The sequence below is a fragment of the Epinephelus lanceolatus genome, chromosome 5, assembly GCF_041903045.1.
Source record: "Epinephelus lanceolatus isolate andai-2023 chromosome 5, ASM4190304v1, whole genome shotgun sequence".
Taxonomy (NCBI): Eukaryota; Metazoa; Chordata; class Actinopteri; order Perciformes; family Serranidae; genus Epinephelus; species Epinephelus lanceolatus.
Genome location: NC_135738.1, coordinates 3,163,091 through 3,190,048, shown reverse-complemented (window position 1 = coordinate 3,190,048; position 26,958 = coordinate 3,163,091). Strand labels below are relative to the sequence as shown.

General features: G+C 40.5%; 2 protein-coding genes across 5 annotated transcripts; both read left to right on the top strand.

Annotated features, from left to right (window-relative positions):
* Positions 1 to 33: 33 nt before the first annotated feature.
* On the top strand, positions 34 to 1,857 carry LOC144463431 (E3 ubiquitin-protein ligase TRIM21-like). The gene has a single exon (XM_078167603.1). The coding sequence runs from the start codon at positions 49 to 51 to the stop codon at positions 1,720 to 1,722; it is 1,674 nt and encodes a 557-aa protein (XP_078023729.1). The 5' UTR covers positions 34 to 48; the 3' UTR covers positions 1,723 to 1,857.
* Positions 1,858 to 8,031: 6,174 nt separating this feature from the next.
* LOC117262043 (peroxisomal succinyl-coenzyme A thioesterase-like) lies at positions 8,032 to 23,413 on the top strand. 4 transcript variants are annotated; one of them, XM_033634676.2, is made up of 12 exons: positions 8,032 to 8,087; positions 8,199 to 8,480; positions 12,381 to 12,582; positions 12,700 to 12,799; positions 12,885 to 13,075; positions 13,317 to 13,486; positions 17,722 to 17,841; positions 18,399 to 18,481; positions 18,633 to 18,726; positions 19,069 to 19,149; positions 20,175 to 20,316; positions 20,430 to 23,413. In XM_033634676.2, exons 3-12 carry the CDS (start codon positions 12,387 to 12,389, stop codon positions 20,564 to 20,566), a joined length of 1,314 nt encoding a protein of 437 aa, XP_033490567.1. In that variant the 5' UTR covers positions 8,032 to 8,087; positions 8,199 to 8,480; positions 12,381 to 12,386; the 3' UTR covers positions 20,567 to 23,413. The 4 variants fall into 4 exon arrangements, with proteins under 4 accessions (XP_033490567.1, XP_078023737.1, XP_033490568.1 ...); XM_078167611.1 differs by lacking the exon at positions 8,199 to 8,480 and having other exon boundaries at positions 8,055 to 8,087; XM_033634677.2 differs by lacking the exon at positions 8,032 to 8,087 and having other exon boundaries at positions 8,131 to 8,480; positions 12,386 to 12,582.
* The last annotated feature ends 3,545 nt before the right edge of the window (positions 23,414 to 26,958 follow it).

The following is a 26,958-nucleotide window of genomic DNA, read 5'->3' as shown; positions in this document are numbered from 1 at the left end:
TAATCACAGTTTTGATGTTTTCTCACTTTGTGTCCTCAGAGTGTCGATATGTCTGCTGCCAGCTGTCTGCTGACTGAAGATCAGTTTCTGTGCTCCATCTGTCTGGATGTGTTCACTGATCCAGTCAGCACACCATGTGGACAAAACTTCTGTAAAACCTGCATCACTGAACACTGGAGTACAAATGTCCCCTATCAGTGTCCAAACTGTAAGAAGGTTTTCTACACCAGACCTGAGCTGCAGGTCAACACTTTCATCTCTGAGATGGCTGCTCAGTTCAGACAGTCAGCTCAACAGAAAGCCAGCAGCAGCAGCTCAGAGCAACAAGTTTCCAAACCAGGAGAAGTTCCCTGTGACGTCTGCACTGGAACCAAACTGAAGGCCCTGAAGTCCTGCCTGGTGTGTCTGGAATCCTACTGTGAGACTCACCTGGAGCCTCATCTGACAAGATCAGGCCTGAAAAAACATCAGCTGATCAACCCTGTGGAGAACCTGGAAGGCAGGATGTGTCTGAAGCACGATAAACTGCTGGAGCTGTTCTGTAAGACCGACCAGATGTGTGTCTGCATGCTCTGCACTGTTTTAGACCACACGACACATGACGTTGTTCCTCTGAGAGAAGAATATGAAGGAAAGAAGGCCGAGCTGGGGAAGACAGAGGCTGAAATTCAGCAGATGATCCTGAAGAGACGACTGAAGATTGAGGAGATCAAACACTCAGTGGAGCTCAGTAAGGAAGATGCAGACAGAGAGATAGCAGATGGTGTTCAGGTCTTCACCGCTCTGAAGGAGTCTGTTGAGAGAAGCCAGGCCGAGCTCATGGACACGATCAAAGAGAAGCAGAGAAAGACAGAGAAACAGGCTGAAGGCTTCATCAAAGAGCTGGAACAGGAAATCTCTGAGCTGAAGAAGAGGAGCACTGAGGTGGAGCAGCTCTCACGCTCTGAAGACCACCTCCACCTCCTCCAAAGCTTCATGTCCCTGAACACTGCTCCACCCACCAAGGACTGGACAGAGGTCAGCGTCCGTCCACCTTCATATGAGGGGACTGTGAGGAGAGCTGTGAGTCAGCTGGAGGAGACGCTCAGTAAACAGATGAAGAAGCTGTTTGAGGTCGAGCTGAAGAGGGTCCAGCAGTCTGCAGTGGATGTGACACTCGATCCTGATACAGCACAGCCCTGGCTCATCCTGTCTGATGATGGAAAACAAGTTCAAACTGGTGATGTAAAGAAGAATCTCCCAAATAATCCAGAGAGATTTGACACTTCTGCCTGTGTCTTAGCAAAGCAGAGTTTCTCTTCAGGAAGATTTTATTATGAGGTTCAGGTTAAAGGGAAGACTGAGTGGGATTTAGGAGTGGCCAGAGAGTCGATCAACAGGAAGGGACAGATCACAGCAGCTCCTAAAAATGGTCAATGGACGATAAGGTTGAGGAATGAAAATGAGTACAAAGCTCTTGCTGGCCCTTCAGTCAGTCTTTCTCTGAAGTCTCGGCCTGAGAAGGTGGGGGTGTTTGTGGATTATGAGGAGGGTCTGGTCTCCTTTTATGATGTTGATGCTGCAGCTCTTATCTACTCCTTTACTGGCTGCTCCTTCACTGAGAAACTCTACCCATTCTTCAGTCCCTGTGTTAATGATGGTGGTAAAAACTCTGCCCCTCTGATCATCTCTCTTGTCAATCAAGCACGTAGGAGAAGTTTGACCAGAGGAATTTCATTTTAACTAAAACTAATAGCGTCAGTCACACAAAGTAGAACAACCATCTGATTTTCTACAGAAAGATTCACTCTCATTTAATGTAATAAATGTATATTATTGGTGATGTACTGTGAATACATTGTTGATTTTTTAGATTCTGATCAATGTGTTTTTTCCTCTTTTTCTGTAAATGGTTTTATTTGATGTGTCACGTTGCCACTTACTACTACAACCCACAAATTTTTTTTTAACACCACTTGATGTTATGTAATGTGTTTTTTTTTTTGTTTTTTTTGGTACTTCATGTACTTTCATTGTTATTTGATACTGTTATTAAACACTCTGGGTACCTTTGGGTTTTGTAAAGGGTATAGAAATAAATGTTGATTGATTGATTGATCTTGTTTATTCCAATGACTGCATTAACTGCTTAAAAGAATACTCCGATGATTTGGGAGTTATGCCCTTTCTCTATCATTTTCATATTGAGACATGATCAGTATCTTTTTTGTGTCTGTACGTCCAGTGGCTGGGTCTCAGCGGTTAGCATTGTGCTTAGAGGGAGTCAGTAGCATATGGTAAAAGTGAACAAATAAACGTTACAGAAACCCTGAAGCTGGTATTTCTGCACGTGCATTTAAAACAAGCATGTCTAAACATTAATTCAAAAAACAAGAGTCCTTTTTAGTCATTTTAGAAGAAGTTTGATACACGGAACTATAGTGTGTTTACGTCCTGCTCGGAGGAATACACCGGTGAGCAGCAGCTGCAGCTGGCTCAGGGACAGGTACGCGAGGTCACTTGGTAAAAGCAAACAAAGAGACAACACGGACGATATTACTCACCCGACTGAAAGCTGTCCATCAGCTCCTGCAGGCCTGGGCGTTTTTTCCAGTTCATCTTAGCAACATGAAAAAATGTTTCAATCACGCCAAGATTAGTGATTTCTGCAAAGTTTTCACTCCTTGTGATGCACTCTCTGCTGCAGTTTTCCTCCTGGTGATGATGATGATGATAAATCTCTAGCCTCCCAACGATGGTAGCACCAAATCCTATTCTGTGTAGCAAAATGATTCCATCTCCGTAGGAATATGTTAGCTAGCCCCGCAGCTACACCACCAATCCTCACCTGACCTCCGTCTCCCCTCGGCCCCTTGCTGTTCCGCTGCCTCAGAGGATTCAGCCTCTCTTCTCGCCTGCTCAGCATCCAACACATGGAGTTCCTCATCTGTGTACTCCGACTCAAACAGGTATGGCTCTGGATCTGTGTCCGCTACAAGAAACTCTTCAAAATCACGTTCAAAATTGTCCATTGCAGCTACTATAGTCCGGAGATATCGCTAGGCTAAATAAACAGCTGAGTTTTGTTTACAGGCTACGTCTGGGCTTGTGCCTGCTCACCGCTGTATCCCTCCGCGCCGCTGAGACCCAGCCACTGGACGTACAGACACAAAAAAAAGATATCGATCATGTTGTCTCAATATGAAAATGATAGAGAAAGGGCATAACTCCCAAATCGTCTAAGTATTCCTTTAAAGACTGTTCATCCATCAAAAACAAATGTACTCAATCTATATACTGACAATGTGAAAAATGATAGAAAGTGTACAGGACTGCTTCTAAAACATGCAGAGGTCTAATGAAATAATTAGGAATGTGCCCGTATTTGTTGGTTGGATCAGATTCACTTGTTTAATACAAATATTCGATGATTCTTTTTGTGTTTGTTTTCAAACACAACTTTAATGTTTGAACAGTGGAAATAATGGAATATTGTAAACAAGCTAATGACAGATCGGAAGCCAACATTTTCTGCCGATACTAGATGTCAAACAAAAGCCAGAGACTGTGTTGTATTAAGTATCTATGAGCTGGAAATTCACCACTTCCAAGAAGAAAAAAACACATAGACAGCTCGACTTGAAGCAATCTCAGTCAAATATCCGACTTTAAAGGGGCAGCCTGACAAATAAATTTGTTTAATGTGGTCTTTTAATGTTTAGTGTTACCATTTAACATTTTATTTAAATGTTCCTCAGATTACTCAAATTTCAGTCAAAACACAGAGACGACCTCAGTTCTGATGGAAACAGGTGTCTCTTTGTTGTCAATAAGCAGACAATGATGTGCGACTCCCATGAATATTAAGCACATGAATATATTTGAAAGCAGTTGAGCGTTTCTGTCTGCTTCCCTTAACCAGTCCCAGTGATTTAATGTGTGTGTGTGGACAGCCGGGGAGGCGTGACTCAACACATTTTTCACCATGCCCAGAGACAGCCGACCTTTGACCTCTTAACTTGCCTCAATATGTTTTTTTCACATTCAATTGTTATTAGTGTGATTAGCGTCGTAGCATGTGGGCGGCTGTTGGGAGCTGAGGGTCGTTCATCATCGGAGCGTGTTGTGTTTAAAGACAAACTGCAGAAATAAATCAGGAGGCTCTGCAGACACATATCTCTGCTATCATGGAGCGCCTGGTCAGAAGGCTGGTGAACATGTATGTTAGCAAGCAACTAACTAGTGAACAGGAAATTCTCCCATTGCTGTTAATTTTCTGAGGAAATGTTGCAGAACTTATTTTGACGCAGTGGTTGGAGGGTGTGCATTTTCCTTTGGATGGAGCTTTGAAGCCAACTTTCGATCTGTTAAGTGATGCCATGGGGTCCACAAAGACTTTTTCCCTCTGACTTACATTGTGAAAGAGACATTTGTGAATCAGCGGATAAAATTTTTTAACTGTCGCCAGCCCCCGCAAAGTGACTTGTTTCACCACCAGGATTTGGTCCATTCAGTCCGATAACATTTCTTAAGTGTTCTTGAGAGCCCCACAAAAAAAAATCATTTTATTCCCATTCAAGTTAGCAAAGGGCTAAAATGGAAATTTGAAAATTAAAAAAAGCAACGGCCCTAGTTAACAGTTTTTGTCCTGTTTTAAACATTGTCCTTACTTCAAAACCACAGCATGTTTTGCACAGGTAAAATGGAAGACAAGCAGCACGAAACATGGGAGGAGGGAATGGAAATTTATGCAGATAACTCCTGCATCTGATGCATCACTGCTGACAGGCCGCTGCATCAGAGGAAACTATGTAATATTAAATATTTGAGACAAGAAGGAGAAAAATCTGTTTATTTTTCAGTTTCCAGCAGTAATCCAGTCACAGGAGTTTAAAAGTTTACCCAAAATCTCTCATGCTGATTTCTCATAACTCCACCACACCTTTGTAGTTCAAGAACGCTCAAGTATATAATATTTATACAAATAACTTCCTTCTATCAGATGATTGTACTGCTGTTCCACTTTATCCAATATTTCAAGTTCAGCAGCAGTTTTTCTCTCATGTTTTTGGCAGCCCAGTGTCAAATTTTATTTAGCAGAGCTTCATGAAAAATAGATTATCTGCAGCATGGCTCATTTTACATCTTTAGTTTTAGTAAATAGTCGTGATACGTAATTTTGTGCTTTTGACAAGAACTTATGTTATCAGCTTAATAAATATCCTCACACAACCAAGCTTATTTATTGACCAGTAAAAAAGGTATGGCAGCAAATGAACGTTGCACAGGTGAATGTGGATGTTGATGTGCTGCTCTCAGAGTTCACTCTGAATCCTAAACCTCAGTAATGTGTATTTTGAAGTTATGGTGCTTCTAAAGACCTATAAATGGCAGATTGAATTTCCTAAAATGTCTGAGTGTTCTTTTTGGAAACTGAAAAAGCAAAAGTACCACCTGAGGAGAGCCAGACGAACCAGAGGAACCTTTGTTCATAGTCCATGTTGCATGTTTTGGCCCCTGATAAAGTCAGAGGGGCCCCTAAGGGACAGATGGATGACAACCAGCTGATGACGCTTTGTTGTTGTGCACTCAGTTGGGTAACAGCAACCCCTCCCCCACATCTCCGTTCTCCTCAGAGGTCAAAGGTCAGGGGGCATGTGGGTTCGTCTGCAGTCTTGTCATTTATTCATGTATTCCTACATATATCATCTGTTTGGATTTATTATTTCATTCATTTGTTTTCTGTTATTTATGGAGTTAAACATTGAGCCAGTCCACTTATTTCATCAGTTTATTTTCCTCATGTTTTACGTGTTAGTGTTTTTAAGTTTGTTAAACAAATGATGAAGCATTATTTCACAATAAGCTAAACCTTTTTTAACCCAGGGGAAAATTCACAAGCTACAAAGCAGTGCACATTTACCAGCTGCAACATTACAACGATAGACACTTAAATGCATCGCTAATTATGATCCAATAATATAATGTATTGATTCTTAATTAAATTAGAATTTGATATGATCCTGAAATGGCCCACTTTACTTTTGTTACTTTAAAGCTGAACTACTCCCATTTTCTTCATGTTATTTTTATGGTCTGAGACAGACAGATTAGGAAACACGAACAAATCTCTCCTAAAAACTAGAGAGCTAAAACTCAAATTTGTGATGTCATTCAAATAAACACAACAAGTTTGTGCTCTAGAGAAAGGATCAGCACTCAGTGAGTAACCTCCAAAGCCCTATGATAAGCTATTATGGCAAGGCTTAACTATACAGACCAGTGAGCAGTGATAACTAACATGTCTTTGGGGTCATTGGGTGGGAACCTCCTTTCACCAGTGTTTCGTCTTGTTGGTCCCACGACACCTCCAGGAGGCTAGACAGTGATCTCTGGCATCCCAGAGACACTCCCCTAATGCCAGGTCTCACTGCTCTCCACACCAACCCAATAATCTCCTTTACCTTACTTACACATAGCTTTCTCAGCCCAAACAGCACTGCTACCTTCAACAAACCCAGGCTCCGTACATGCGAGTTCCAGGTAGAGACAGTGCTGATACTACCTTTCCTAGCACATTCACCATACTCTATTTCACACGCTACATAGCATAACTACAATATAAGCTAACGTTAAAGGAAACAGATTAACTCACAGGATCAGCAAACACACTCACCTTGCAGCATGGTCTCAAACAAAATGGATTTGAATAGGCCACTCCCACACTTAAATAACCTTCCTCTTCCTGGATTTCCTCCTGAGAGGACTGATTGGTGGATCTCTCCACCTGTTCAAGGAGTTATGTACCCTGCTTAGTAGTTCCCCCTGCTGGCCCCCAACTGACATTATTTCTTCGCTTCCAGATCCATTGGCTACATCTAACTGCTTCATCTGACATTTCCTTCACTGTCTTCCTCAAACTCTGTCCCCTCACTCCGAGTTCCCCCAGGAGCGAGACAGCTGATCTTGCTATGAATCCCCTACACCCCACTTCCACTGGACAAATCCTAGTCTTCCATCCTTGCTGCTTAGCTTCTGTTGACTCACTGACCACAACACTAAGTCAGGCCTCTGCTTGGTACAAACTATTTCCTGGGGAACAACAAGCTTTCCCCCTAAATCTACTTGCATTTCCCAATCACAAGCACCTTCTAGGCGGCCACACCCTTGCCCCCTTACTAACTTATCCCTTCTGTATTTCTCGCCCTCACGGACAAACTGAATTACTAAACTCCTATCCTTAACACCTTCTGAATTCACCTGTCTTCGTTTCCCTTCGATGCCTGCAGCTAAATATTTCAGCACCTGGTTATGTCGCCATGTATATCGGCCTTGTGACAAGCTAACTTTACAGCCTGACAAAATATGCTTTAAGGTTGCGGTACGTGAACACAATGGGCATGATGGGTCCTCATTTACCCACAGTTTTAGGTTCTAGGGGGTTGGTAACACATCGTATGTAGCCCCTACCAGGAATCTAACACAATTCTCCTCCATACTCCACAGGTCCCTCCAACTAAGCTTTCTCTTCTCTACACTTTCCCAAGTGTAGAGAAGAGGAATGTTCTGCATTTTCTGGTTCACAACTGAGAACACTACAATAGAAAAAAGCTCATTCAGATATAAAGAAGAAAACAAACCCACACATTGTGTATGGAGCAGCCCCAGACTTTATATCACAAGTTTGAGACTTCCTTCCCTGTTTCTGGTGTTGAGAGAGAAGCTCATGTTCACAAATACTGATTGAACTTTCCCTAGTCATAAAAATAACATATTGGAATTCTTGATTCAGGTGGTGCTCCCCTTTATAGTAATATACTACATATTAATGCATCACTGATAATCCAATAGTATAATATATTTATTCTTAATGATCAATCAGTATTCATATTGATATGATTCAGAAATGGGAAAACATGCAAAAATAGTACTTTTACTTTTGGTATTTTAGCTAAATATTTATGCTTTTAGTTTCATGCCTTCTTCCTCTGTGTGAAAACCTGTCGCCTACATTACCCATGATGCAACTCGACTGCCGAATGTTTAGCGGGAAGTTCCGGTGTGTTTTGATACCAGGAGAGAGACGAGGAGCAGGCTACGAAAGCATGGTAAGCTACGTTAATTTCTTTCTTACTGTTTTATTTTCAAATGTGTGGTCTTCAGTCACAACGGCGCCGCTAAAATAGCCTCAACGTTTATCACGTAACTAACCGCACCAGGACATACGGGACACACAAACAACAGAGCGGAGTCTCAGTGAGCCGACGGCGCCATCTTGTGTCGGGACACAGTGATGTTACAGTGGGAGGAGACCGGAGCTCCTCACGGAGAGACTGAACTTAAGACGGTGAATTGAATCTCAGTTTGTCTGTCACCCTGCTGTGGAAGAGTTTGACTCACACAGAATCAGTCACAGTTCTGTTTTCATACCCTGAGGCCAGTTTAACACCAGGAGATAAAGCAACTGACAAGACGACAAACCTGAAGACAACTGCTCAGAGGTCAGTAAACACCAGATTTAACCCATAATTATACATTTTAAGGTGTGAAGTTACACGTTATTGTGAACGTTCAGCTCATATTCACAGGTAAGTGAATAGACCCAGGTAATTAAAGTATTTTAGTCGTTTGTTCTCCAGGATTAGAAACTTCTGTGACTCTGTTAGTGACCGTTTCTGCCATGGTCGTGTTGAAGGTGCAAACGTTAATGCCAGTGGTGTAACTAAGTACATTTACTCAAGTACTGTTGGTAGTGGAGGAAGTATTCAGATCATTTACTCAAGTAAAGGTACTAATACTACTATAGAAACACTGTTGGAAGTGAAAGTGCTGCATTGCAAATATTTCAGGAAAGTTTACTTCAGGTACTCATTGCAGATGTCCCCAGTCAGATCTGATCAGATAAGATAGTACTTTATTGATCCCAAACAGCAGCAAGCAATCAAACAGTATGTGGACATTAAAATATAGAAATATAACATATAGCCTACACAACATGAGTAGTACTAAAATTTAAAATATACAAGAAATATACAGCAATAAGATAAAGAATATCAAATTGCAGGAGTAAAAAGATCAAACTATATACACAACACAGTTAGAAGTGAGGTACAGGTTGTAAAAATGTGCAAAATAGCGACAGTGATCTCATGCTAATTATTAGATTATTACAGTATTAATCATGCATAAATGTGAAAGCTTTAATTTAATAACATTTTACTATTGTAGCTGGTTGAGGTGAAGCTAATTTATACCACTAACTAATGATTAGTTTTATTATGGAATAATTTGCAGATTATTTTCTCCTCCATTGATTGTTTAGTTTACAAAACTTCCTGAAATAGTGAAAATAAAATAGTTTGTTTTACAAATCTTAATTTGTAAATTAAGTAGAAACAAAAGCTGTTTAATAAATTAGGTAGAGTAAAATGTACAAAATGTCCCTCTGAGATGTGAAGTAGAAGCTGCATGAATACCTCAAATTTGTATTTAAGTACAGTACTCAAGTAGATATAGATAAAATTCACAATAGAGTATTAAGTTACAAAGCGTGGTACTTGTACTTTAGATGAGTATTTCCTTTTTATGCAACTTTAAATATTGAAATATTGTTCTTTCCACTACATTTGTCTGACAACTATAGTACTAGATACTTGGCACATTTTCAGTTGTGGAGGAGGTATTCAGATCCTTTACCTAAGTGAAAGTACTCATACCACACTGTAAAAATACTCTGTTACAAGTAAAAGTGCTGCATTGCAAATGTTACTTAAAGCAACACTTGCCTTTCTGGAAATTTTATGCTTTTCTTTGTTTAGGTTAAAATGCTATTAATAAGCTGATGGCACTAAAATGTAAGTGAATTCCACCAGAGATAAAAACTCATAATTATACCATTCTCATATGGTTCTAAGAAAACTCCGACCAATCATTGGATGCCCCGTGCCACGTCTGTCTATCTTGAGCTGTATGAGTTGTCAGACAGAAACTACCACAACAAAGACAGAATGTCTTAAGAATCCCCACTCTCCTATTTCCACCCTCGCTGCCTCTGAATACATTTTTTACCTTATCATTTTTTTTATCCCACTTGCACATCCAGGCTGCTGCAGCAGCTCTTCTTCTCTCCTCACCTGTCACTGTTGCCGTCTCTGTTGTGTGTGTTGACGAATGTATGAGGAGAGACTAGTTGTTGAGGTTGAGGAATATCCTGAGCTGTATGACCCACAGTCCCGTCATTATAAAGACAATGGCAAAGCTAATGCAGAGGTGGAACAAGTGCTCTGATCTTTTACTCTTGTAAAAGTAGTAATAATGTATGTTGATGTACTGCAGCGTGAATCAATGCTTCCTATTGGTGCTAGAGAGGAACTTCACTTATGTCACATGACCCACTGCAGCTTCAGGGTGTTTTTTAACTTTACACATCTGATATATTTGTGGAAATAAGAAGTTAAGTTAAGAATACGTTAAACTGCTGTGAAACTGAGCTGGTGGGTGTTGCCATAGCAACACTTTTTGTTGTTGTTTTGCATTGGACAGGTGTACTGGCAAAGATGAGCTAAAGTATTCCATTTAATTCTTATATCACTGGATTATTATATAGATTATAGTTATTGATGCATGAATGTGCACATAATGCTGGGCTGTAGAAACAAATTTACTCGACTTTCATTGCGGTGATGTTGCAGCTGGTGAAGGTTGGCATATCATAAATTATTAGTTGATTCATATCTTGGATCATTAATGTGGATCAACGTAACCAAAGCTGTTTGATAGGTCTAAATGTAGGCTAGTGCAGTAAGAATATAATATTAGCTCCAGTATTGGGGAATGGAGAGGGACTAGATACATGTAATTAAATTACAAAATAAATGAAAGTGTAATCAGTTACATTTACTGAGAAGAGCTCATTTGTAGGATATCACACTCATTCTGTTCCCATGCATCTTTTCACCACGCAGGGATGCCTTCCTTTTGCCTATTTCTGGACATTTTTCAGCTTCAGCCCCCAGTTTACAGGGTTCCTACACAAGTATGGAAAGTATGAAAAAGTATGGAAATAAATTTGATCAATTTCCAGGTATTAAAAAGTATGGAATATGGAAAATGAAAAATAAAGTATGGAAAAATATTTATGTTTCCAGACTATTACCACTGTTCTAAAATACTGTTTTCTAAAATAGAAAATTAGGTATTTCCAAAAATAATTTAATCAATCCGGATCGTGTTTCATGCCGGGCCAAGCACAGTTTGTGTGAGCGCAAACGTCTCAGAAAACATACCGCCCCTTTTACCTGATTGACAAGTGGTATGTCCAGTCCGCTGCCCATGACCCTCCTCCAGCCCCCCAGGTATCAAGTTTCACTCCAACACTGCACCTTCGACAAGAAGATGAGTTTCACGTGGTTCACAATGGGTAGATGCAAGTTTTTGGATGGATGGCTTGACAATACCGTATATAAATAGTGGTTGGCCAGGGATTCCCAATTCACACACAGAGCTAGATGCAAGCTTTGTGTGAAATTGTTTGACATCGCCAACATGGGGGAGAAGGCGATTCCAAGCTACATGAAAGGAAAAAACACTGACGTCTCGTTACTGCATCGCTTGCACCCAGAGTCCCAACCTTTTTGCCTCAGCCCAGACATTGAACTTATCGTTTTTATTTGCATGCCATTATGGTACTTGGCTACAAATGCCTATTAAGAACAATTAAATATGATGTGAAATATGATACACTGATATATTTACTCAGATGTCGCATATTCTCTGGAAGAAAAAAACGCAGAGAAATCTGGAAATTAGGGTGTGGAAAAGTATGGAATTTTGAAATTCCAAATGCATAGGAACCCTGAGTTTAAAAGATTTGTCAGAAAAGTAATCAGATGTAATGACTTACATTACTGATTGGCTTCCAAAATGTGTAGGCTACTTAAATGCTGTACCTGTTTGAGTAAATGTAGTCAGATTCCCACACTGGGAGGGAGATGATAAAAAATACAGCAACAGAATGTTCCACTGAAACAAACTGTTTGTGACATCATAATGTTCTGTTGGCACTTACATTGAAAGTGCTTTAGAAAGGGATCTCTTTGTGTGGACAGCAGGAATAATTACAGCACCCAGTAACTCTTCCAGTGCACATACAAGATGTTCTAGAAAAGACTTGAAAGAATGAAAGCTTGTCCTTTAAGGTCAGGTCAGGCTTCAAGGCCGCAGTTTGTTTCAAACAAAGTACATGTCAGATCTTCTCACAGCATCTAAAACCTCCTTTCTGACAGTGTATTTAGAGAAAATAAGAGAATTCATTTTCCATTACAAAGGTATCTGTCCGGTCCAACTATTTTGGTTTCATTATATGTCGTATCTGGCTCTAATTATTTTAACTGTCTGCTCAGTTCAGGATGGACATAGAACAGTATTGTGTGAAGCTGTCGGTCAAGCCATCCAGAGGGCTCATGGATGAGGTTTTTATCGTCCTGGTCCAGAACGTCTTTCCTGCTTTCCAGCTGACAGTCCGTGCCCTCCACCAGTGTGAAGACGGACACAGCTGGGAGGCGTTCGGTCACTACACAGCCAACGCCACTGGGACCGTGAATGGTAAGACCTAGAAAATATAGAATAAATAATTAAGAAACTGCATCAGGTATCATAAAGTTTGAGAATGGAAGAAAACACATTTTGATATAAAATGACAGCCTGGTTTTAATTTTACAGTTTCAGAGGATCTCAGCCTGGGCGGGACATATTCTGGGGTTGAACCCATGGGTCTACTGTGGAGCCTCAGACCAGTTCCAGGCAGCAAACCTGGGCTCAGGTAGGCCGACAAGGGTAGAGCTGTTCAGATGATACCAATCAACAATGATCAGTATCAGATTCAACTCTCTCCCATCATCCCTCAGGCTGAGGAAGATGAACGTCCAGACTCCCATGGAGGTCACAGTCTCAGTGTACGAAGGTCACCAGACTGAAGGCTTTGCAGACCAGGTGCCGCTGGCCAGTGTGGTGGTGGAGCGTTGGTACATGGCGCCCGGCATCCGCAGGATCCCCGTTACAGAGGATGGACTCACTGCGACCCTCTTCCTACCCCCAGGTACGACCAGAGGAGAGTCTGGAGGGAGTTGTCCTGTGGGTAGAGCTTGCGTGACATGGAACCATAAAAGTTAACCAAGTTCAGCACAAGTTTGTCGATTTTGTTGGAATAAACAAGTTAAATATGGCGGTAAACACTCACAAATGTTTCTATCAGATGTGATCCCAGAGAACATCAGAAATATACAGTATCATTGTCGTGTAAACTGTAAACTGTTTTTGTTGTTTTGACACATCTGAAGGACCGGGACCTTTCCCCGGCCTCCTGGACCTCTGGGGGGGTGGAGGGAAGTTGGTGGAGTACCGGGCAGCGCTGCTGGCCTCCCACGGCATCGCCTCCCTGGCCCTCGACTACCTGACACCTAAAGTTGCCATAGAAACTGGGAAGATGGTGGGCAACGAGTACTTTGAGGTAAAGTTGATGATCATCCAAATAAAAAAATCTAATCAACGTCCACAAACAATACAAGTTGAGGATTTTGTAAGAATAAATTACGAATAGTATTACTAAGAAGTTGTTGCTGTCACTTCAGCAAACAGCTGCCGACTTCCACACAGTAGACACAGAGCAACATGATCATCCCATAGCAGATGTGTTGTTGTCCACCTGATGAATGGAATATTCACTCTTATGGTTTTTACGACCATTTCCGATCCTGACAGTCTGCGTTTTTTGGAACGGGTGTGACGCCAAAACACAAGGTCCAACACAACAAAAATGTAAACGCAACACTTCTGTTTGATCCCATTTTTCACAGGTTTAAATTGAAGACTTTTTTCATGCAATCAATGGATATATTCCTGTCAATGTTTGTGCACATATGTTAAAATCTGTGGTACTCACTTCTCCTTTACCAAGATAATCCATCCATCTGGCAGGTGTAGCATGACAGATGCTGATTAAACAGCATAAAACACAATGACACTGATGTCAAAAGTTTTGAAAGAGGGTGCCATTGGCATACTGACTGCATGAATGTCCATGTCTGCAGGCTCGTTTCACGACCAGAAGCTGTTTCCAGTTGTCTCTGTAAATTTTGCAGTACATCCAACAGGCCTCACAGAACATGTGTAACCACACCAGCTCAGAACCTCCACATCCAGCATCTTTACCGGAGCAGCGACCCCAACAGCTGATGCAACAGTTCGTGTGCACAACCGCAGAATTTCCGCACAAACCATCACAGGGGAGCTCATCTGCATGCTCGACCCTTCACATCTGGGTTTTGACCTGAAAGCAGTTGGTAGTCGTAACTGACTTGTGCGGCTGTGAGGCTGGTTGGATGAACTGCCAAATTAACAGGACTGACATCGGAGACACCTCATGGTAGTAAAATGAACATTAAGTTCATTGGCAACAGCTCTGGTGGACATTCCAGAAGTCAGCCTGCCCGTGGCACACCCCCTTAAAACCTGTGACATCTGTGGCATTGTGTTGTGTGATCAATTCAGTTGTATTTATAAAGCCTAATATCACATGTCACAGTTTGTCTAAGAGGCTTTACAGCATACAATATCCCTCTGTCCTTGGACCCTCACAGTGGATAAGGAAAAACTCCCCAAATTAAGGTGTGTTCACACTGGACCTGTCTTTTTTTTCGCTAGCGACGAGGTTACATACAAAGTCAATGCAAACGGGCGATTGAGCGTATATTCACCCAGGAGAAAAATTGCTCGGGCTCCGAGCGACAGTGACAGAGCGATTTTTCCCTGTCATGACATGTCAGCTTCATTAAAAGTATAGCTGCAAATTAAAAGCAACAATAGATGTAAAAACACAGACACAATGCATCTGTGATCAGTTCCCTAATTTAATTTTAACAATTTTTTTCAATCTTCTCCAATTTCTTGTTTTATGTTATGGAAGTGATCAATGTAAGTGCACTTGTCCTAGAGCCGCCAAGACGGTTTTTATAATGCAAATAACTCTGTTTAGATAAAACCTACAAGCTTCTCTTCCTATGACTTTTACTAAAAATGTGTCTTGTATGTTTTCTGAAGCCTTTAAGTTACAAAAATGAAACACACTAGATTTCTGAGCATTTATACCTCCGACCGAAATTACACATTTTGATACATACAGGACATATTGCAAGACTCTGTAAAAGTACACCAAAGCATACATTTTCGTTTCCAAAGATTTATTTGAAAACGAAACCATTCATACTGTCAATAAAAAAACATTTTGTTAATAATAAAAAACGAATGTAATCTCAACAGTGACCGCACAGCCAGTGGGACTGCGGCACTTGGAGGGGCGCTGTAATCCTGGCGGTCCTTGTGTAAAGCACCACGGACAGCGCCAATGCATCTATCGCTGTAGCTCAGAGGTTCTGATGCCTGAGTCAGAGCATGTGAGCGGAGTTGGAGCTGGAGCTGCCTCAACCATAGGTTATTGGTAGGAAGAAAAATGGCTGCTGACAAAACTGTCACTGTCAACTGCATCCAAGTGCCGCAACGATCTGCCAGACCATCATATGTAACTTCATTGTTTATGCTGCCCGTGTGCTCAGAAGCACACAATGAATGAACTTTTGAGTAATTTCTGAGAAGTTATGATAAAATTAAAAAAGTATTACAGACTATAGAACAGGACTGACAACCTCTACAATGTCTCATGTCAATTAATTAACACTATTTGTCGGCTTTTTATAATGGCTTTTTTAAAAAAAAATTTTTATTTTTATTTTTTATTTTTTTTTTTTTTGCTGCTGCTGCGCTGTGTCTCCAGTTGAAAGTGGTGATTTGCTAAATACATTCTACAATAATAAATTAGATTAACTTTTGGTCTATAATATTGTTGGCTATATTACACATTTTAATGAAAAATACTTAAGAATAAAAGAAATAAACACCGAAACTTTTTTTAATTGATACGCCACCTCTCTGACATACTAACACACACACACACACACACACACACACACTCATTGAATGAATGAACATTGGAAGCGGTTCAGTCGCAGTCCCACTGGCTGTGCGGTCACTGTTGAGATTACATTCGTTTTTTATTATTAACAAAATGTTTTTTTATTGACAGTATGAATGTTTTCGTTTTCAAATAAATATTTGGAAACGAAAATGTATGCTTTGGTGTACTTTTACAGAGTTTTGCAATATGTATACCTGTATGTATCAAAATGTATAATTTTCAGCCGCTGCTGCGGTCGGAGGTATAAATGCTCAGACAGATGCATTGTCTCTGTGTGTTTTACATCTATTGTTGCTTTTAATTTGCAGCTGTACTTTTAGCTGACATGTCACGACAGTCAAGCACCCCCAAAAATACCCTGATTGCTTCAATGACGTCATCAATGAGAAAAAGCAAGTCTGTTGATTTCTGCCACATTGACGAGCGATTGCAACTGAGCGATGAAGCGATATCAAAGGGGCGAACCGAGCGACAGCGAAAAAAAAACAGGTCCGGTGTGAACACACCTTTACTGCACATTTTAAAGAGTGCTTTTATTGTGACCATCCCAGACACACCTGTGTAGGGGTCATTCTGTTTAATCAGCAACTTGATATGCCACACCTGTCAGGTGAATGGATCATTTTGGGAAAGGAGAAGTGCTCACTAACACGGATTTTTAACAAATCTGTGACCAAAATTTGAGAGACATATATCTATTGAGTGCATGTGAACGTTTAGATCCAAAGATTTCAAAGAAAAAAATATACACAATGTAAAAAGCAAAAATCAACTATGTGTAACTTTATATGAAAATTATAAGTTTCACTTCAGGTCCACAGCACTTAAAAAAAGAATACAGACCATCATGAAGTGCAGCCTGCTTCCTGATAATAATCATTGTCATTGTGTCAGGTTCATGTCAGGTTATGTGGGTTAAAAGTCTCTTTAGACTTGCACCAGCACATGTGTCTGTTATCTGTGTGTTTGTATGTCAGTAAAACCATAAAGAACATTGTTTGAGAGTTCGTTGACCTTTACAAACCAGAGCCTGCTCCAGAGGTGAGCTGAAATCATTTTTCATAACACTATCATTATGACTAAAGTTCTACTTTACTAGTGTCAGTTTACTGTTAAAATGTAGCTTAGGGCCTGACCCTATTTTGAAATCTTAAAATCAATCATTAACCTCGATGGTGTAATTTAGTCCTAACTGTTAAAGGTTTGGCAGCAGCAGCAGGTTTGATTGGCTGCAGGCAGGAGAGGTTTTTGACTTCATCTCTAAACACTGAGCCACTGTTGTCCAGCTGTGTCAAGTAAAGTTCATTTTAGTCACTATTCTGCACAATTACACATTTGCCTCAGAGGGATTTATAATCTGTGCAACAGGACAGATTTTTTTTTTGGAAGATTTAAATAAGACAAAGATAACTGACTGACAGTTTCTTAAAACGTGATGTCATAACTCCAGTCTCCTGACACTGGAAGGAAAGCTGAGAGTCAAAGATCAAATGTGTTGGCAATTTAAGAAAATCAGGTTTGAGTTACTGAAGCTGATGGGAAGCTTTGTGACACTGAATATCAGATAGAGGGATGTAGATGGCAAGAAATGCAGAAAGAATACAGAGCGTTATCCTCGACAATAGTGAGGGCAGGCCTGACGTGTATGTATGTTAATGAAGAGCATGAAAATCCAACTACAATAACAATTCTCTCAACAATGCTGACGACTGCAGAAGGCCTATAGATTCCTGGAGCAGCATCCTCAGATCCTCGGCAGCAGGATCGCCATGTTGGGCCTTTCCCTCGGCTGTAGTATCACCCTCAAAATGGCTGTTTACTCCAAAGTTATGAAGGTAAGACAGCTATAACTGAAAGTTATCACACTTTTGGTACTATTGGGACTTTGTTGTCTATTAAAAAGAATTCTGATGTCTGGTTTCTATCTCAGCTGATCATGTTTCGGGCTGGGTATTGGTACTCGATACCTTTCAAGGTACCAAAATAACCCTGTGCCAAGTAGTATCAACAGCTAACATCCAACACTCAGTTGTTAAACAGTCCCAACAAACTCACACCGACACAGAAACTGCTCGACTCTGTTGTTAAACCTGCGGTGTAACAGTTCACACTACAGTTTGGCTTCTTACATTATACTTCGTTTGATACCCAAAATGTAAATGGAGTGGTGTGTACTACAGCCATGTTTTTTAATGTTTTGGTGGCATCACGGCATGCTGAACTGCTGACTCTGCTCCACTTCACAACACCACAGACTGTGTTTGGAATAAACTGACTATGGAAGAACCTCAGATAGCCCCATACAAAAAATCTGAACTATCCCTTTAGGGGCACTTGTATTCTATTTTTTTAAAAGATACCCAGCTGTGTGTGTGTGGGGGTGGTCTCTCAGCTCAGGTGTGTGGTGTGCATTGGTGGGAGTCATGTGCAACCGGTCGAAGGATCTGTGAAAGAAATGATGGCTTTCTTTGATGAGTAAGTTGAAGCACCGTCAGTTAAGATATTTGTTAACGAACTCAACTACTGCTGATCAGAAAGAACCTTTGATTTTGAGCCTTTAGATTTTAATGACCCTATAATTTGTCCTTCAGCGCTGCCCTCAGTCTTCTTTGTTTTGTCCAATCAGAAACTCTGGGAAGACTCGCTTTGACAAGGAGAACAGCATGATCTGTCGAGAGCTGCTGCTGCCCATCCCTACCGACACCTCATTCAAAGTGGACGTGAGTACCACCGGACAGAATCTCTCGTCATACAGTTCATTTTTCTGTTTTGTATCCGAGTATTTGGTCTCAAGAGCAAGTGTCTTTTGTTTCTTTATGGTTTTTTTGCCTTCAATTGAGAGTACAGTATTTCCAAGCAAGATCTAAAGTGTGAACGTTGAAGCTCCCTCTTAGCCACTCAGCTATCAGGGTGCCCCATAATTGTTTTTGTGGTTTCTTAAAACAAATCAGGTGAACAAATATAACGTGTAGCCTCTCTGCAGAATTTAGGTGATGCATAATTACTCAAATCTGCAGCAGGTGATAAAAGCTGAAACACTGCTACTGTGTGTCTCTGAGCAGGTGGGACGACTCCAGTGTCCTCTGCTGCTGGTTGTAGGTGAGGACGATCAGAACTGGCCCGCCTGTGAGTCTGCAATAGACGTGAGTTTACTGACATGACAACATCCTGTGTGAATAACAAGCTCAGTCCCGATGTTTAAAGTCCAGTGAACACCAGAGACAACTGCATCATCAATATTTGATTAAAAAAAATCCACAAAATGAGACAAACAACATATGTTATAGAATACAACAGAAAACAATGGAGGGCATAATGTATGACCTCTGTCAACACATGGGGGATGTAACTGATACAGACATTATCAGGGCTGCACAATCAATTGAATATTAATAACGATCATGAATTTGGCCTCCCACAAGTACATGAACATGATCGACTGTGATATTGATGTTATAAAAGTGTGCTCCGCTCATAGAAAACTCCTATGCGTATTAAAATCAAGCTTCCTTAGAATCACTCCCCACTTTTCTGTCATGCTGCTACACATGGACCCTGCAGCAGCAGCATGTGAAAAACTTTCCTTAATGTTGCGACTGCAGACGGGCAAAACAAAAATCAGCCGTCATCATCCGGTGTCACAATTGCGTCATCGTTTCCAGTAGTTCTCTGAGTTTTCTGGCTTCTGGTTGTTAAACTCGAACAATCCTCAGAAGAAGATTTCCAGTTTACCGATTAAAGGTGAGAATTTATTTCTGTGATTCAAAAGATGTCTTTTAAAATGTCACACTAACTTAGCTCTCAGGACATGAAATGTAGTGTCTGCTCTGCGAAGATTCCTCACAGTTCAGACAAGCAAAACAGTCTTAGAAAACCACTCCTGATTAAAAGTTTGTTATATTACTGTGTATTGGTGATCTCTCCATGTACAAAACAAACCCTTCATACAAAATAACACATTTGTGAAGAGGACTTTGTACAACCTGAGGTGTCAGAGACCATTCAAACAGATAAGTCATCCTCTCAGACACCTTACTGGACCCAGTCAAGCTTTTATGGCAGGTAACAAACTTTTCAACAGTGATGTACAAATTTACAAATCATATCTAAGGAGCAGCAAAAACTGTCTGAAAATAAAAGATTCTGTGTTTTACTCCGTGTTTTTTAGATGAAGGAGATGATGGAGCGGGCGGGGAACAGCCACCTGCTGACTATCCTGTCGTACCCGAACACTGGTCATCTCATTGAACCTCCGTTCACGCCATTTACCCGAATAAGCGGCTTCAGATCAGCCAGCTCACGTCAGAGGAGTATGGTCACTTTCAGACCGGGAAGCTTTATCTCTGAATCATTCGAAGTTCAGGAAATCAGGACTTCAGTTTTGAGTTTTGACGTCAGTGTCTGTTTCCTGTTGTCTTTGCAGTATTAACTCTGTGGGGCGGAGAGACGGCGGCACATTCTCACGCTCAGGAAGACGCCTGGAGGAAGATGCTCGTCTTTCTGAGGGAGAATCTGTACAGCTGCAAAAACTCCAGTGCAGCTTCATTTTCCCACCTGTAACCATGGCAACAACTGATGATCATAGAATCGCTAAGTGGGAAGAGCTACTTCAGGCACCCCTGGTTTAAGGACACTATAACAGAAGGAGGGGTCATGATGTCAGTGATGGCACCGGAGTTTTGCAGTGGAGTCGGATTTGGGGGCCACTAGTTAATAGGGTGGGCATGACAAGTGCAACTATTACGCATCAAGTCTTTGCTGTTTCACCTTGGACTGAAAAATGCTTCCACAAAATTAAATTACACACATTATGTGATGTTGACTGACGTTTTATGTCTAAATGTGCTCGTTTGTTTGGTCATCAAACAGATCGTGGCTCTGTCCAGCAGCTCCACGTAACTCAACTCAAGCCTGTTTTGTTCAAGCGGTGACAGAGTCCAAGAAATGAAGCCAAAAACTGCAGTAAGGTCCACTTGAGGCTGGCTCCAAAACAGAGTGCGTCCCTGTAGACCCCCATGTTAAAATGCACAACTTTACAGCAGAAATAAACATGTTTACAGCCTGGTGCAACAAACAGTTTTGGTCTCTATAGCTAATGTCAACATTCATGACACCTGTACAGGAGGTGGATTTTTTTTTTTAGAACTCCCCTGTTAAATTTCATCAAGGCTTAAAGCTACGCATTTTAAGAGCGGAGCCACTTGAGTGACAGGCTGTCTGCAAGGCGTTACCATGGCATCAGGTCCACCCCTCACTCCTCCACAGCTCCATCCTCTCATCCAAATATGTCCACTTCTGGCTCCAAAACACCAAGATAGCAACGGCTGAAATGCTGAACTCAAGGCTTCAAAATGGCAATCAACAAACCAATAGGTGACGTCACGGTAGCTACGTCCATTATTTTATAAAGTCTATGGTTTTGATGCATGACCAAACGGGCAGAATAGACCTGTTATCACTGACCATACTGCTACAGTTAACCTCAGTGATTTACAGTCATACTAGTTAGCCTATATTAGCTCACTTGACATTTGCTATCACTCACCAACACCACAGCTTCCTGTCTGTCTATTTTACACAGTCATGAGGATTATTTCTTACTGACATTAATGGTTTTATTTCCAAATTAAAGGAGGGCATTTGCTGAACAAAGTACAAATATAAACTTAGTTCACTGACAAACAAAGTAACTAGTATCGGTAAATTACAAAGGACCAGATTTATAATGATTTGGTGTCACCAATAGCAAACATTATTGAGAGAGCTGGCTAATGTTAGCTCTCCCAAATATTACTTAATATCATTAACAGTTTGAAGGTTGGTTATTATTGATAATCAACTACATACCTGCTGTGTGTACGCGCTACACAGTGAGAATCTGTGACCCAGAAATTGAAGTATAGTCAGTGAAAATAGGTCGGACCTCATGTATCATGATCATAGACTGTATGACATGGCAGCTCCCCACAAGTGAAGCCAAAACAACTCTATCTCCCCCTGGTGGCGTCAAATAAATTCTTCCCTAAGATGGTTCATGTCTTTGAGGTAGTTCTTGTCACACTGATGTTCAAATGTTCGTTCTTCTGATAAATTTTGTTGTAACTAGCAACTTGATGTTTAAACAAGGGGGACTGAGGTCATAATTGACAGCTGCTTGGGACTGGTCGGACAGGTGTACGCGAGGGAACTTGATACCAAAGAGATCGTAATAATCGTAGAAATTAATAATTTTGTAAAAGCATTTTTCAACCCAAGGTGAGACAACAAACTGATGGGTTACAGTTGGACTTGTCATACCTGCCTTTTGACTTCAGTAGAGGTGGCACCAATGCAAAAATTTGAACTCTGTCGCTGACCTCATGACCTTTCCCTCTCTAATAGCTTCCTTGCCCATGTTCAGAAAGTAAAAGTATCATTAATTTGTTCGTCAATCAATCCTTTGTCACATGGAATAGTACGAGGTACGACTCCAGTGACGTGATCCTGTCAGCTCCTTCAACTTGTGCTCTGTAATTTAGTCCTTTTTGCATCCTCTTACATCGCTGGCTGCTGCTTTATCAATGTCCGTATTTCCGAGAGGTTCTGGTAACCAGTGGTTTCTGGAATGATTTAACTGTAGTTTTGGGCCCAGTTGCTTCTGTTGTTGCACAAATTAAATTCACCACCTACTCAGTGAGTTCAGTGATGTCATCGGTGGTGTTGATGGTGGTGTCCTGGTACGTTCTCCAGACTATGATGGGCTTCATCTCTCACGTCAGTGGGGGGCGGCGTTTTCAATAGTTTACATATCTCAAGAAGATGGCTGCAAGGTCGTCCCTCATGAACAACCAAACGCCAGCCTTCCCTGACGGCATAGTTCTTTAGCCACTGTGAGGGTCGAAGGACAGAGGGATGTCATGTGCCTTAAAGCCCTCTGAGGCAAACTGTGATATGTGATATTGGGCTTTATTAACAAAATTGAATGTAACCAGATGAACCCTGTTATATGTTATAGTGCGCTCAGTTGGGTCAACTACACAGTGAAGCTGATAATGTCCAAAGGTTATTTCTGATGTTGATTTCCTTTCATTGTAACAGCTATAATATGAATATTAGACAGCCTGCAGACCGGTCTTACAACACCAGTGAGCTTGATATTAAAGGTTGATCTCTGCCATACACAATCATTGTCATTAAAAAACACCCTTTACAGTATGCACCACTGCACTATTGTCACAGTTTTACCAATTCCATTATGTTTTATATTTGTTCTTTCTGTAGAGATGATCTCTATCTGCACATAGTAGTCAAATGTGTTTTTACCTCATCCTTGCTTTTAGCAGGAGCTCTCTATGTGTATGTGCTTTGAGCCTGGAATCAAATTCTTTACGTGCTCACATACTTTGACAATAAAAAAAGCTGATTCAGGTTTTGATTTAGAGTCTTTGTCAAAACAAACAAACAAAAAAGACAGAAATCCACACAACAGAAGTTAAACTTATTTGTTTTGTTCGATTGTCCTTTTTTTTTAGATCATACATGAAGTCATTTCATCAGTATCTATATAAGGAGAACCAATTTTCACTTCTACAATATATTAAGTATCACGACAGACTGTTAAAAAAAGATGCATCAAAATTCTAAAAAGAAAAAAATCCAGATCAGTGCAACAGAGCCAGAGATAGCAGATTTTTAATTTCATACCAAGTGTCAGGACCTGGCGCCTACACTACCCATGATGCAACTCGACCGCCGACAGTATACATAGACGCCGCATTGATCAGAGCCGACGTCCTCGCCGGCCGCCATCTTGGATGGGTCTCGCTTCGCCTCCACAGTGCATTCACTTCTATTGAGGAAGGAGCTGTAGGCACAAATAAAATAGAATAACTCACTGAATTTTCAACTGATTTTCACGCGGTTTGGTTTGTTACAAACGGCACACATGTAGTTATGATACAGGATGCGTTCGTACATTAAAAATGCGGGATTTCATGCTTTAATACTTTCTGCAGATAGCAACAGCATGTTATTTAGGTCACAACACAGTTATTTTATTCACCTCAACCCCAGAGTGGGATATATATATATATATATATATATATATATATATATATATATATATACAGTACAGGCCAAAAGTTTGGACACACCTTCTCATTCAATGCGTTTTCTTTATTTTCATGACTATTTACATTGTAGATTCTCACTGAAGGCATCAAAACTATGAATGAACACATGTGGAGTTATGTACTTAACAAAAAAAGGTGAAATAACTGAAAACATGTTTTATATTCTAGTTTCTTCAAAATAGCCACCCTTTGCTCTGATTACTGCTTTGCACACTCTTGGCATTCTCTCCATGAGCTTCAAGAGGTAGTCACCTGAAATGGTTTCCACTTCACAGGTGTGCCTTATCAGGGTTAATTAGTGGAATTTCTTGCTTTATCAATGGGGTTGGGACCATCAGTTGTGTTGTGCAGAAGTCAGGTTAATACACAGCCGACAGCCCTATTGGACAACTGTTAAAATTCATATTATGGCAAGAACCAATCAGCTAACTAAAGAAAAACGAGTGGCCATCATTACTTTAAGAAATGAAGGTCAGTCAGTCCGGAAAATTGCAAAAACTTTAAATGTGTACCCAAGTGGAGTCGCAAAAACCATCAAGCGCTACAAGGAAACTGGCACACATGAGGACCGACCCAGGAAAGGAAGACCAAGAGTCACCTCTGCTTCTGAGGATAAGTTCATCCGAGTCACCAGCCTCAGAAATGGCAAGTTAACAGCAGCTCAGATCAGAGACCAGATGAATGCCACACAGAGTTCTAGCAGCAGACCCATCTCTAGAACAACTGTTAAGAGGAGACTGCGCCAATCAGGCCTTCATGGTCAAATAGCTGCTAGGAAACCACTGCTAAGGAGAGGCAACAAGCAGAAGAGATTTGTTTGGGCCAAGAAACACAAGGAATGGACATTAGACCAGTGGAAATCTGTGCTTTGGTCTGATGAGTCCAAATTTGAGATCTTTGGTTCCAACCGCCGTGTCTTTGTGAGACGCAGAAAAGGTGAACGGATGGATTCCACATGCCTGGTTCCCACTGTGAAGCATGGAGGAGGAGGTGTGATGGTGTGGGGGTGTTTTGCTGGTGACACTGTTGGGGATTTATTCAAAATTGAAGGCACACTGAACCAGCATGGCTACCACAGCATCCTGCAGCGACATGCCATCCCATCCGGTTTGCGTTTAGTTGGACAATCATTTATTTTTCAACAGGACAATGACCCCAAACACACCTCCAGGCTGTGTAAGGGCTATTTGACCAAGAAGGAGAGTGATGGAGTGCTGCGGCAGATGACCTGGCCTCCACAGTCACCGGACCTGAACCCAATCGAGATGGTTTGGGGTGAGCTGGACCGCAGAGTGAAGGCAAAGGGGCCAACAAGTGCTAAACACCTCTGGGAACTCCTTCAAGACTGTTGGAAAACCATTTCAGGTGACTACCTCTTGAAGCTCATGGAGAGAATGCCAAGAGTGTGCAAAGCAGTAATCAGAGCAAAGGGTGGCTATTTTGAAGAAACTAGAATATAAAACATGTTTTCAGTTATTTCACCTTTTTTTGTTAAGCACATAACTCCACATGTGTTCATTCATAGTTTTGATGCCTTCAGTGAGAATCTACAATGTAAATAGTCATGAAAATAAAGAAAACGCATTGAATGAGAAGGTGTGTCCAAACTTTTGGCCTGTACTGTATATATATATATATATATATATATATATATATATATATATATATATATATATATATATATATATACTGTATAAACATACTGTATAAACACAATATACACAATACAAAACACAGTATAGCATATTATGTATAGCACACCTTTGTGCACATATTCACTTTTCCACCAGCTGCAAATATCCCCTGCTGCTCATCCTTCTGTATCTTTTTTCAAATTATCTTGACCACAGTCCGATAGCTGTGGGTATAAAAGAGAGTGTATGTGAGAAATAAACTCAATCAACAATCGAGCTTTTTCTTTATTAAACTATATTAATACATTTATTAATATGCTATACTATGTTTTGTAATGTGTTTAAACAGTATATACAGTATAGCATATATATATATATATATATATATATATATATATATATATATATATATATATATATATATATATATATATGTGTGTGTGTATATCAATCAATTCAATCAATTTTTTTTATAAAGCCCAATATCACAAATCACAATTTGCCTCACAGGGCTTTACAGCATACAACATCCCTCTGTCCTTTGGACCCTCTATGGCAAGCCGTTTTAGCATTTAATCACTAAGTCTGACTATCCGGAATTACCATTATAGATATCTATAACGTCATTTTGACTAGTAGTAATGTCATTGTGACTAGTATGAATTTTAATTTAAGATATCTGTAACATCATTCTGACTAGTCAAAACTGAATGACAGATATCTATAACGTCATTCTGACTAGTCAAAACTGAATGACAGCTATCTGTGACGTCATTTTGAATAGTCAAAACTGAATTACAGATATCTGTGACGTCATTTTGAATAGTCAAAACTGAATTACAGATATCTATAACGTCATTCTGACTAGTCAAAACTGAATGACAGATATCTGTGACGTCATTTTGAATAGTCAAAACTGAATTACAGATATCTGTAACGTCATTTTGACTAGTAAGATTCAAACTATTCTTGCCATTCATGTGTATGGGGTTTGTCATTATAGATATCTACAATTACATTATGACTATCTATAATTCCAGTTTGAGATATCTACAACGTCATTTTGACTATCTGAAACTCAATTCAAGATATCTAGAAAGGACCATGTAGATATCTTCAATTGATGATAATTAAAGATATCTTGAACTTGAATTATGACTAGTCAAAATTAAATTGTAGATATCTCAAACTGGAATTACAGATATCC

Excerpts from the sequence above, each read along its gene's own strand:
- LOC144463431 (XM_078167603.1), top strand. The coding sequence starts at position 49 with ATGTCTGCTGCCAGCTGTCTGCTGACTGAAGATCAGTTTCTGTGCTCC.
- LOC117262043 (XM_078167611.1), top strand. Across the intron at positions 13,076-13,316 it reads GACCCTCTTCCTACCCCCAG|GACCGGGACCTTTCCCCGGC; the intron begins GTACGACCAGAG and ends ACACATCTGAAG. Across the intron at positions 20,317-20,429 it reads AGCCAGCTCACGTCAGAGGA|TATTAACTCTGTGGGGCGGA; the intron begins GTATGGTCACTT and ends TTGTCTTTGCAG.